Source organism: Abramis brama (assembly GCF_963993115.1).
Source record: "Abramis brama genome assembly, chromosome: 10".
Classification (NCBI taxonomy): domain Eukaryota; kingdom Metazoa; phylum Chordata; class Actinopteri; order Cypriniformes; family Leuciscidae; genus Abramis; species Abramis brama.
Window position 1 is genome coordinate 31684494 of NC_139972.1, and position 12119 is coordinate 31696612.

A 12119-nucleotide genomic window follows, 5' to 3' on the forward strand; every position below is an offset into this window, starting at 1 on the left:
AAGGCTTTTATTAACCTCCTGGAGTAAAAGTGGAGCGCTTTTACCATGGATGGATGCACTTTTTTGGGCTTCAAATTTTCTCCAGCCATTCACTGCCATTATAAAGCTTGGAAGAGCCAGGACATTTTTTAATGTAACTCTGATTGTATTCGTCTGAAAGAAGAATGTCATATACACCTAGGATGGCTTCAGGGTGAGTAAATCATGGGCTAATTTTCCTTTTTGGGTGAACTGTCCCTTTAAAGACATACATAATTCTTATGAAAATACCTGAGATAGCTTGATGAACACAGATATATTATCGCTATCATGTGTTTGTCTTCATGTTTTATCAGTCAAAAAACGTCTCTATTTGCATGTTATTATATCCATATAAGGCATTTCCTGAAACATCATAAGTTTAATACTTCTATGAATCTCACTTGTGGACTTTCTGCGCGAGGGATGAATCCGTGCTGGGCTTCCAGTATGAATGAAACAGATGACATGAGAGTGTTTAGTGCTCCATATCGCCATCATCTCCCCATTTGAGGTAAAAATAGAAAAATACTGAAGTACTTTGTAATGTAGTTACTTGAGTAGTTTTTAAGCAAACTACTTATTTACTCTTACTTGAGTCATATTATTGAGCCTGCCCACTCACTATTAAAGGTGCAGTGTGTGATTTTTAGCGCCATCTAGTGGTGAGATTTGCGAATTGCAAACAGTCAGTCACTCGCAGCTAATCCTTCAAATCGCAAACTCGAATGAGAAGCTACGGTGGCCGACGTAGGATCGGAAGATGTCGTTGTCTGAGTCAGCAGAGAGTAGCAAGTCAAGCAATGAGGTTTCTTTATATTATATTTTATATTAAATTATATTTACTTAATTATTCAGTAAAACCACGTTATTGCGATTGTTATTTTTAATTGTTCATCATTGTGTTAGTCTTTTATTCACTGACTTTACCATAGCCTGTTTCCATGCTAGTTAGTATAAGATAAGAAAGAGCTATGGATAAGAGCATCAAAGCAGCTAGGTAAGGGGAAATAGCTAACGTTACAATGTCCGAGGCGTCGTTCAGACAGCATGTTTTTCTCCACGTATTCTGCTGCGTCTTTTTCTGCTGCTTCTCATTCAAGTTAGTGACAAAACACGCTCTGTAGCGCTGTTTGTTCGCTGTCGGCTACGGTAGAAACATGACGTCACGATATGTCGACCTTCATAAAAGGGGTGGCCGCGGTTATGTAGATATAAATGACTCATTCTAAGGTAATATAAACATAACGGTTCATTAAGTAAGGTCTTTATACACCACTGAAAACATAGTTATGGATCTTATATTGAATTTCTGTCAATAAATCCTCAGAAATATCACACATTTCACCTTTAAGTCCTATTGTACCGAATTTTGGTTGTAGTTCCACCAGAGTTCCACTGGGGGCGATCGCCCATGAGTGCAAAATGAATGGGAGTCCATGGGGCTAAACGGCTAAATTTGTCTCTTTCACCCGATTGCCGTTGAGAAATCTCAGATTTGATTGTAGGTTTTGCAAGTTCAACATGGGTTATAGGTCGAAAGTTGAATGAACGAGTACTTATGTCCTTTCAATTTCTTACAGGTTGAGTTGTTGTTGCCCATAACACGCTAGCATTCTGCTAATGAACGCTGATTGGTCAGTGAAGGACTGATTACAACCAGAGATACCGCTTGATGGCATCGTGGCGGGACCAGAAACAAACAAAACAAAAACTCTTCTAGCATGTGTATTTACCTGTGTCAGCTGTGTTGTCGATGCCTCGAGAGAAAAGAAAGTGCAGAGCGCGAAAGCACCAAAGTGACTGAAGGATTCCTGTAAAGCAGTATCTCTGGTCGTACGATGTGTATGACGTCATTGACACTTTAAAAGACTTTTTAAAGCAAATAAGTGACTCTAAAAAATCTAACACTCAGCAATGTGTAATTTCTTTGCATCTCCTTTCGAATACAACATTCAAATTATGCCATAGACCTCCATTCATTCTGCACTCGTCCTGTAAGCGCCCTCATATGGAATCAGAGTGGAACTGCAACCAGTTCAGAAACCGGATAGTGAAACTTCTCACCTTATTAGACATTCTCTGGTTGTACACTCGTTATTGTAGTGCAATGTGGGATTGAATGAGTGCACTCAATAACGTCCACCACAACAAATGGCTGTCCCCTCAAATAATGCCCTATTTGATGGTATGGGGGGCGATTTCGGATTTAGGGTCCAAGGTCTTACTAAGAAACTTCCAAGCACGTGTGTTGAGGCAATTTGTAGCTAAACACTGCAGGACAGTGACCCTCCAGGACCGAGTTTAGACACCCCATTCATCCCTTTGAAGGGATTAGGGCATAGGGTTTGAGCCCTTCAGAATGAAACACAGGATATTTCAGCGCCTCAGGCTGTAGTGCTCTTGAGCAAAATGAGAAGGATATGAACTTGGAACTTCTCAAACTTAGTGCAAAACATCACAACACAGAGTCTTATTAAAAGCATTGAAGCAGTCAGCGTGGCGTTTGACTTCTTTATTAATACTTTAACTGCGGTTACATCATTAAAAGTTTTAAGGCACATTCTTAGATCCAAGTCCTGCTGGAATACATTTTAAAATAAGAGTATGTTTGCCGCTGGGATTGTATATCACAGATGTGTCATAAAAACATGCACTCAACTCAATTTGCTCGCGCACACACACATGGTTTAACCAAAACACATCAGCAACTGACTGTTAAGAGGCATTCGGTAATGAGCATTCAGAAGTATAAACATTCATTTCTGTCATTGGTTTCATGTGACATCCATCAAAGTTCATTTATGACACGTCCACGGGATCTGTGTGTGTGTGTGTGTGTGTGCATAAGCGTGCATGCTACAGACATGTGCAATTCTACAGTCACTTCTCATTTGTACTGACTTGTAACTGAGCACAGAGGCATCAGGTCTGACCCTGTTCCTGGGTCAGTCCGAGTCTGCTGCGTCTCAGGTGCTTTGGCATGAAACTGGAACCCTGTAAATGCATTTAGAGCCAACATGGCCTCCACAGACACGAACGCTGGTGGCTGGGAGAGGCGCTCTTGCTGGAAGCCAAAGCGGGAGACTCCATTAATACACTCCAAACATGGCACTGAAAACCTCTCCTTTATCAATCCATTCATCCTTATGATTGTGTCCAAGTCATGGCATTGGGAAAGAACAAGGGAAAACGAAAGAGACAAGACAAGGACGGGGATTTGGCTATTTGGAGTCTTTTTACTCGATGGCTCCGGGTCTGGTCGCCACATAGACGAAGAGGACGATGAGCAGCACGAGCACGACGAGCGTCGGTAGAACGATGGTCGTCACCTGCTCCCTGGCCTCATGCATGGCCTGCTTGCGCTCCTTTTTGTCTTTCCACGACTCCTTCTTCGGCTTGCCCTTCAACTGCCGCATGGCTCAGTGTGTATCCACACAGCGGGTTACCGGCGATCCCAGATAAAAACCCAAAAGATGCCCTCCTGTGAAAACATGTACAAGCTTTATGTCAAACGTCACATGAACAAACCGAAAAACAGGTCTCATTGCATCCGCTTGTCAGAGAAAGTGCTAATGGTAGTACGAACTGACGGCGATATCTATGGAAGATAATCAACTAACCTAGCTAGTTCTTTATATTGTTGGCGTTTTATTCAGTTTTAGGGCGTTTTCACACCTGGCTCGTATATAGAGCGTTTGTTGCGGAACCTGGTGCATTTTCTCCTTTATTTTAGTTAGTTTAGGCATATGTAAACACGGCAATCACGCCAAAAGAATCGCTCCCAGATAGCCCAAAGTTCCTGAACGAGGCAGTTCGGTTGAGTTAAAAAAATCAACATGATCCAATGGACCAACGAACCAAGCGGTATCATAATTCATCAGCAGTGTCTGCTTCTGTGAGTGAGCACGTTAGTTATCGCAGTTGAAAGCCAAACCATCTTATAGGTATGGTAGGAAAGAGGCTAGCAATAGCAAGCTAGCTTTGAAAGCATGAGGTCCCACCCTCCCTTCAGAGCGCCTCCTAAGCCACGCCTCCTTTAAAACACATGAACGCGCAGGTGAAGCAAAGCCAGAGCAGATAAGCGTCATAAGAATAATAATGAACAGAGTTGTAAGTAATTGTACCAAAGACTACAGAATAACACAAGAGGCATCACTCATATTGTTTTGAATGGGGAAAAGTGCAATGCTCAATATGGTGGAATAAGTCCAGCCTTCTAAATAAGAGAAAATCGCTGATTGGTAAAGTCATCACGTCACTGCAGCTGCCAAGCTCCGGTTCCCATAGAAACAGTCAGACGCACTGCGCATGCGCATTAGCTTGTTTCAGCCTGAAAAATTTAAGTTTTCTATCATGATTTGAGCGTTTAGAAAAAAAATTATGAGACAGTTGTTGTCAGAATTCATTGGTGATTTCAAATCAGAAATTTGATCGTAAGCTTGGTGAACAGTTTGAAAGAATTTGATGTTTCCCCATTCAAAGAGATGAGAGCTGCACTTGCATGTCCGAGAGGCATTTCAAAAATGGCCGCCGAGTGAAATGACTTGTCTTAAAGGGACTTTGGTTGTACCACCTGACTGCTGCAGATTCATTTCGACTAAATCTGTCTATGTATACACAAAAAAGTCTGAGGACAGCAGCTCCGGGTAGAACGTCATGGGTTGCCATCTCTAAGTTACGGTTACGACATGGTGTGAACGCAGCATAAGCTCGATGTTTTGTTTCAGGAGGAACTGTAAAAGGCGGCTGCTGTTTGTTTGTGGCACTCTGTGACTGTCTGTCTACAACTCTGCATAGCCTTACAAGAACGCAGTGATGACGTGTGATGTCTGTGCGAGCAGCTGCACGGAGGTATGGAAATACATGTGTTGACAGGCAGGTAGTACATCCTATCATTGCATTTGGACCGAATGCAATGATTGGACGAACATTTTTTGGCCCTGAGACTTCCACAAAAGATATGTACATATTTTAATATTTAGACCACTTCTATAATTGATTGCAATCAGGATGTGAAGAGAGTTTCAACCAGTATAACAAAAAGTGTTTATGAAAAAAAATGGCCTACTCTACCTTTAAAATGTTGTTTTAATTGCTCTTCTCCATGCATTGCAAGAATGCTGTCCTGACGAAGCCTTGATTCCCGCTCTAACTGCATTAGAAGTGTTTGCGTGTAGCCACAAATAAAGCCACTAAAATAAAGTGAACTTGTTCATCCATCTTGATCTCTGCGTAGAGGAGCGCAAACAGGTGAAATCTGACCAATAAGAGGACAGCTTTTCTCGCTTGCATAAACACATTTTTGGAACACTTTCAAATGTTGCTGTGTGAAAGTGATCTGAACCAAGAAGAAAATGCAACAATGTAACAAATTAAATACCTGTTTCGGAACAAAGCAATCGATTTACAGGTCTGAAAACGCCCTTAATATTCAAATGTTAGTTAGAATAATATGTAATTTAATATGAATTTAATATAATATGAAATTTTCATGACATTTCATCTCTAGTTATGATGCACTATAAAATCAACAATAGTTATGTGTTTTTACAATATAATATGCAAAGTACAATTTTCTATAATTTTTTTTAAATCTCTGACATTTAAGGGTGGCATATATAGGCCTATGAAAACTTTTAGGTCTAAAACAGTTTGGATAGTTGCTAATATGAGAGTTATGAGACATTATTTAAGAGATTTAAGTATTGCATTACACGAGTAGCTCTCTGCCACTTTCATTTTTAAAAAGTAGCTCTCAAATGAAAAAAGGTTGGAGACCCCTGGATGTATAGCATGTCACACTTAATACATGCTGTCTATACAAAATAAAAATACATTAATAATAAATGCACCATTGGTGCTCAGGTCCTAAATATTGCTCCATATCTGTGGCTTCACACCTTTAGTAAGTTTTTTCACCCGTAGTCATGGAAACTGAGCAAAGGCCAGGAGTAAGAAATCTGAATGTGAAAATGCAGTAGCGCACACACATACAGAACCACAGCCACAATTCCCACCCAGGCAAACAGGAACTGGGTGTTGTATCCTGAATCTTAAGATTGTGTGATTTTGTGCACACATTACGTGTGTCATAATGAACTACACGCTTGAATAAAACCACATTTTCAATTAAATAAAACACTTTCAAAACAACACACAAGCCGATTTTCATAGTATTTTGCAGCTCAGGTGAATTAGGGTAATCTGGGACATGAAGCTCTGTTGTGTAACTTTACAAGCAGTCGACAAGTTTTTCAGTGACTGATGTTGATACTTCTATATATAAATGCTGATATATACAATTTAATTAGAGCAAATGTAATGTAAACTGATAGGAAGAATTGGTCAAATCTAATGCCAAAACCATAGGCAGATTCTGGAACTGAAACAGGGTTTCATTTGTGATTCATGGATAAGGATTTTAAAATAACTTTGAATATGACTGATTCACTAGTGAATCAATCAGGCCAATTTGTTGGAGTGATTCATTGAAATGAACCAATTTGAAAAAAGAGTATACTCAAATATTCAGAAAATGTCCATGACTGTAAAGCCTTTATTAAAGGGGTCATATAATGGTACATGCACTTTTACAAGTTGGTTGTACTGAAATGTGTGTTGGCAGTGCCTGTACACAACCATCATAAAATGATAAAAATCCATCCAGTGTTTTTTTTTTAATCTTCTTATATGTTTTCCCCTCTCTCAAATCAAACCGTTCGATTTTGTGACGTCACACGGTCGGACGCCCCTTCCACGATTGTTGATTGACAGCAGCGTTTCAACCATAGACTGTAAAAAAATATGGACGTAGTGTCCGTGACGTCACCCGTAGGTTTCTGAAGAGCATTTTTGAAGCCTAAAGTGGGCGGAGCCGGCCGTCGCCATCTTGGCCTTGCATCACTCCCGGATAACAGAAAATAGACAAACAGGCGGGGCGTGAGTGGAGCTGAGGAGCCTGGCTATCTGAAATCACCTAGCTCGACGTGATCGAGTTAGCTGATGATGTAAAGCCAATTCCAAACGTTCCTATTTTTGCCCTTCGAAATATTATAATAGTTAAAAGACACGGCTACAAGTGAGACTGTGTATTACTTCGAGAGTGTTTGTGTATGACAGTGATTTATGTGCATACATGTCCGTCACTCTTTCATGGTCCGTCAGCGCGGCATCGCTGAGCGGAGAGCTTATTCAGTCCATTTTAAATTCTGATGTTGGCCGTCTCTCAAATGGGTTATGGTTTAACCGTTAAACCATAGATATATTGCCTTTGAAGTGCAAGTAAATGCGCTAGAAAATCCGCGCTCATTCATGTGCATTTATTGCACGGACGGAGAAAGCGCCGACGCCTGCATGATTTCATCTGACGGTAACTTACATAAGCATATTATAATCCATCTGTTCCATGGGAGCAGAACGAACGAGCATTTATTGACGTTTTAAATTTGAAAACCCCAAAAAGCAACGAAATTGTCAGACATCCATTAGTGCATGTTCACAGAGAAAAACAACTGAAATACAGTGCTGGTTGTTCTCTCGAACGATAACGACGGAATCCAAAGACGTGGGCTTTGTAACGTTACCCAAGTATTAAATTGTATGAAATAATAATCCCGAAAAAAAGCACAAACACTGCAGAGATGGCAAGTTCAGCAGCTAACATTGCTGAGGTGAAGTGACGGCTAGTAACAGCAGACAAACGGCTAGCACTGACAGCGGCAATCCATCTGTCACTCAAGTGGCTTGGCCACACCCTTAAATTTAAATATTAATCAACTAAACGGACGAGTTATAAAATAATTCACCCCCCTCACAGTTGTTATGAAGGGCAAAATTAGCTGTATAGACCAAATCCACATACAGACACCAGGCTTTAAACACGTTTTTTTCTGCTGTAAAATTTGGCATTTTAACATGGGGGAGATACAGATTTGACTCACTTCTGACAACAGCCTCAAGCGGCCAGTCAACGAATTGCAGTTTAACTCACTTCCGTGTTGGTTTCAAGAGAGAGACGGGGAGGTTGCCGCTTGGTTTCAACACAGACCCGCCCTCGCTCGTGAGCGAGCTGTCGGTCATTGTTGATACGCTGGAGCACTGTCTATGAGCAGAATGGCGTCTAAGCGATTGTGATGTTCTGTTCTTTGGTGCAATAAGGAACACAGCAGTCATTTTGATGTTCCTAAATCTGAACCGCTGAGGACGCAGTGGCTGAGTGTTTTCGAAGGGAATATTCCCCACGATCAACGTCAATGCTTTCATGTTTGCGCGAATCATTTCACACACCAGACTGCTTTACAAACGAGGGTCAGTAACGTTATAAAGCTGGTTTTGCTAAGAAGCTGCTCCTGAAAAAAGGATCGGTACCAACTATTGGTGTTCCTGCTGCACCTCCAGAATAACTGAAGTGAGTGTAACGTTTTATTAACCTTTATATTAATATTTATATAAATTTTTGCAAATCGCTTGCTGCACGCTTCACGATGAATGCGGCTGTTTACACTCAGGGTACATTACGGCATGTTTTCTATGTACGACGTTCTCAATATAATTCATAATCCCACGTTTATAATGAACAACACGTTATGGTTATTGTGTTACAAACGGTGTACGCACAGAACAGAGGGGCGGGGTGAGCAAAGCTCATTATCATTTAAAGACACATGCACTTAAACGGCGTGCTGAAAACAGAGCTGTTTTTGACCAGGTAAAATGAGTGTTTTCTTACAATACTAATGATAATTTTTAATTAAAGTATATTACAAACTTTTAATTTAGACCCTAAAGAATCATATTAGCATATAAAAATGGCATTATATGACCCCTTTAATAGTGTCAAAATTATGTAATATATATATTTGATCTGGGTTGTCATGTCATAATTTGTTGGTAACGTGTTGGTGGACAACCAGTAAATAATGTTCTAGATTACCTTATCTGTCGTTAATTATTCACCCTCATGTCATCCCAAACCCTTAAGACTTTTGTTCGTCTTCGGAACACAAATGAAGATCTTTTTAATGAAATCTCTTTAATGAGATTTCCGTCCCTCCATTGCCAGCCTATGCAACTATCACTTTCAAGCCCCAGAAAGGTATAAGTAATCCATGTGACTTTTGGTTTAACCTCAATTTTATGAAGCGACGTGAGTGCTTTATAAGCTTACAGCCCTTAATATAAAACATAATGTATCACTTTATTTACAAATATTATAATCTTAATCTTACAATATTAATCTCCAACACACATTCACGTATCTGCTCTCGCGTCGAAACAGCATGCATGCATTGTGGTGCTCTTGAGAATGCATGGTGGGGATAATTTTGTTTGCTAACAAATTGGTAAATTATGTTTTTCTGCAAAAACAAAGTGTTCATATCACTTCATAAAGTTATGATTAAACCACTGGAGTCACATGGATTACTTTACATGGATGATGTCTTTACCACTTTCAAGCCTCAGTAAGCTAGTAGTTGCGTAGACTGTCACTGGAGGGACAGAAAGCTCTCAGATTTCATCAAAAAGATCTTTATTTTTGTTCTGAAGTCTTACGGGTTTCGAATGACATGAAGGTGAGTAATTAATGACATAATTTTTGGCTGAACAAACCTTATAACTCACTTTATAACACACATATACAACATCCCAAACCCACCAAGCACAATACAGCATAACATGAACACGACATGCGCCATACTGTGAATAAATGCTGTTGCAAGTCACATTATGAATCAGCACTACAGGTGGTGTGTGTGACATCGTGTTGAACTTTTCTGAATATAACAACTAAAAAGTTACAGTTCTCAGAATCACTGCTCAAAACACATGGAAGTTGGCCGTGAGAAAAGCTAAGGCGTCCCGGTCAAGCTCACAGACCAGGCTGCTATTGAACATACTAGAAAGCTACTGCATTGACAGCGTGAGCCTCATAGTTTCTCTTCTGCGTCGAAGTTGCTTGTCAGTGTTTACAATGAAACGAGTTGCTACAGACAACAAATCGACGACCTGTTGCATGCAAATGACTCGAAAAGTATCCGATCTCACTTCACACACATGGATCGCCCTGTTGCTTGTGCTCGCGCTTTAAAAATGCACTAAATGTGGACTGCGTCTCGTGCACTCGCGCCGCGCGCGTGGGGACACTTCCACGCACTTTTCGCTTACCGCCACAGTGTGTGTTCCGCTACACCCGCGCGCACCGCCCGGAGGTGTTTCGTACAGTGTGTTTGAGTGTTCCGCAGTCGTTGTCACGGTTCCCGGAGGTTTCTAGTGAGTGAGCGGGGGCTCGACCGAGATTACGTGGCAGAGCTGGAGCCTCGCGCGCAGGAGGAGGAGCACGCACGCGCGCGCTCTCCCTCTGCGGGGGCGCGAGAGACAGGAAAGATGTGAAAGAAAAAAAGAAAACATCTGTAGTGACAGTGACTCCTCACTGCCGACAGGGGGAAACACGGAGACGACCAACAGATCAGAATACACAATGGCCGAAAAAGGGCTGTAAACTTTTATTTTATTTTTATAAACATAAAACGCCCCCACTACTTTACTTGCATCAATAAAATGTGATTCTTCAGAAATCACACCTAGGCTATATCTGTAACTATGGAAGCTTACTGAATAAAAAGTTTAAGAAAAAGGTAATTGCAACATTTTCTTAGATTTTTTTTCTCAGAATTGCGTGTTATAAAGCCAGAATTGTGTGGAAAAAACAATCGCAATTCCGTGTTATAAAGTCAGAATTGCGTGAAATAAATTGCGTGTTATAAAGGCAAAATTGCGTGAAATAAACGCACAATAGCGTGTTATGAAGTCAGAATTGTGAAATTTGCAATTGTGAGAAATAAAGTCAGAATTGTGATACTGTCTAAACTCGCAATTACACGTTATAAAGTCAGAATTGTGATACTGTCTAAACTCGCAATTACACGTTATAAAGTCAGAATTGCGAAATTTGCAATTGTAAGAAATAGTCAGAATTGTGATACTAAACTCGCAATTACATGTTGTAAAGTCAGAATTGCGAAATTTCCAATTGTGAGAAATAAAGTCAGAATTGTGATACTGTCTAAACTCGCTATTACACGTTAAAAAGTCAGAATTGCGAAATTTGCAATTGTGAGAAATAAAGTCAGAATTGTGATACCGTCTAAACTCGCAATTACACGTTATAAAGTCAGAATTGCGAAATTTGCAATTGTGAGAAATAAAGTCAGAATTGTGATACCGTCTAAACTCGCAATTACACGTTATAAAGTCAGAATTGCGAAATTTGCAATTGTGAGAAATAAAGTCAGAATTGTGATACTGTCTAAACTCGCAATTACACTTTTTAAAGTCGGAGGTGTGATGTGAGAATTGTGAACTGACATTTTCCTCAGAATTGGACTTTGCTTGCAATTTCGAGTCAGAAGTGCGAGATGTAAACTTTGAGTTGGGGAATTGTGAGATAAAGAGTCCAAACGATCTTTAGAAAAAAAATTATTCCATGGCGGAAACAAGCTTCCATACTGTAACAGCACTAGACTGTAAACAGTGAATAAGAACCAGAGGAGCAGCCCACGTTTTTGAGCCAATCAGAGTACGTATGCTCTTTTGCCTTTTATGTGTGCTGGTTGGCTGACATATAAGTGGTGGGCGGGGTTTAAAAAAGGCCAGTGGTTGTACAGATCGGAGCTGTTCAGTTTGTGCTTAACTAAATAAAATGAGAATTTTGAGCACTGAATTACACAATTATATAATATATAATGATATATATATACAGTACTGTGCAAAAGTCTTAAGCATGTTAATATAGGTTTCTTCAAGCATCTTGGAGACGTTCCCACAGTTCTTCTGGATTTAGTCTGTCTCAGTTTTTTCTGTTTCTTCATGTAATCACAGACAGACTCGATGATGGTGAGATCAGATCATCCTGGCTGTTGTCAGATTCCTTGTGCATACAGAAATCTCACTGGATTATTACAATTCATGGAAAAAAGAATGTTTGGAAATGTAAACTGATATTTCCTACTGACACACTACGGCAAAAGATATAAATAACTGACTTAAAACCATTTTTTTTGGGGGGGGGGGGGGGGGGGTACATATATATACACACACAC

At 40.2% G+C, this 12119-nt stretch overlaps 1 protein-coding gene across 1 annotated transcript; it reads right to left on the reverse strand.

The window, feature by feature from the left end:
- Window positions 1-3116: 3116 nt before the first annotated feature.
- Window positions 3117-10326, reverse strand: smco4 (single-pass membrane protein with coiled-coil domains 4). Its single transcript, XM_084127211.1, has 2 exons — window positions 10186-10326; window positions 3117-3502 (listed from the first exon to the last, which is right to left on the reverse strand). The coding sequence occupies exon 2, from the start codon at window positions 3435-3437 to the stop codon at window positions 3258-3260; it is 180 nt and encodes a 59-aa protein (XP_083983337.1). The 5' UTR covers window positions 3438-3502; window positions 10186-10326; the 3' UTR covers window positions 3117-3257.
- Between the last annotated feature and the right edge of the window lie 1793 nt (window positions 10327-12119).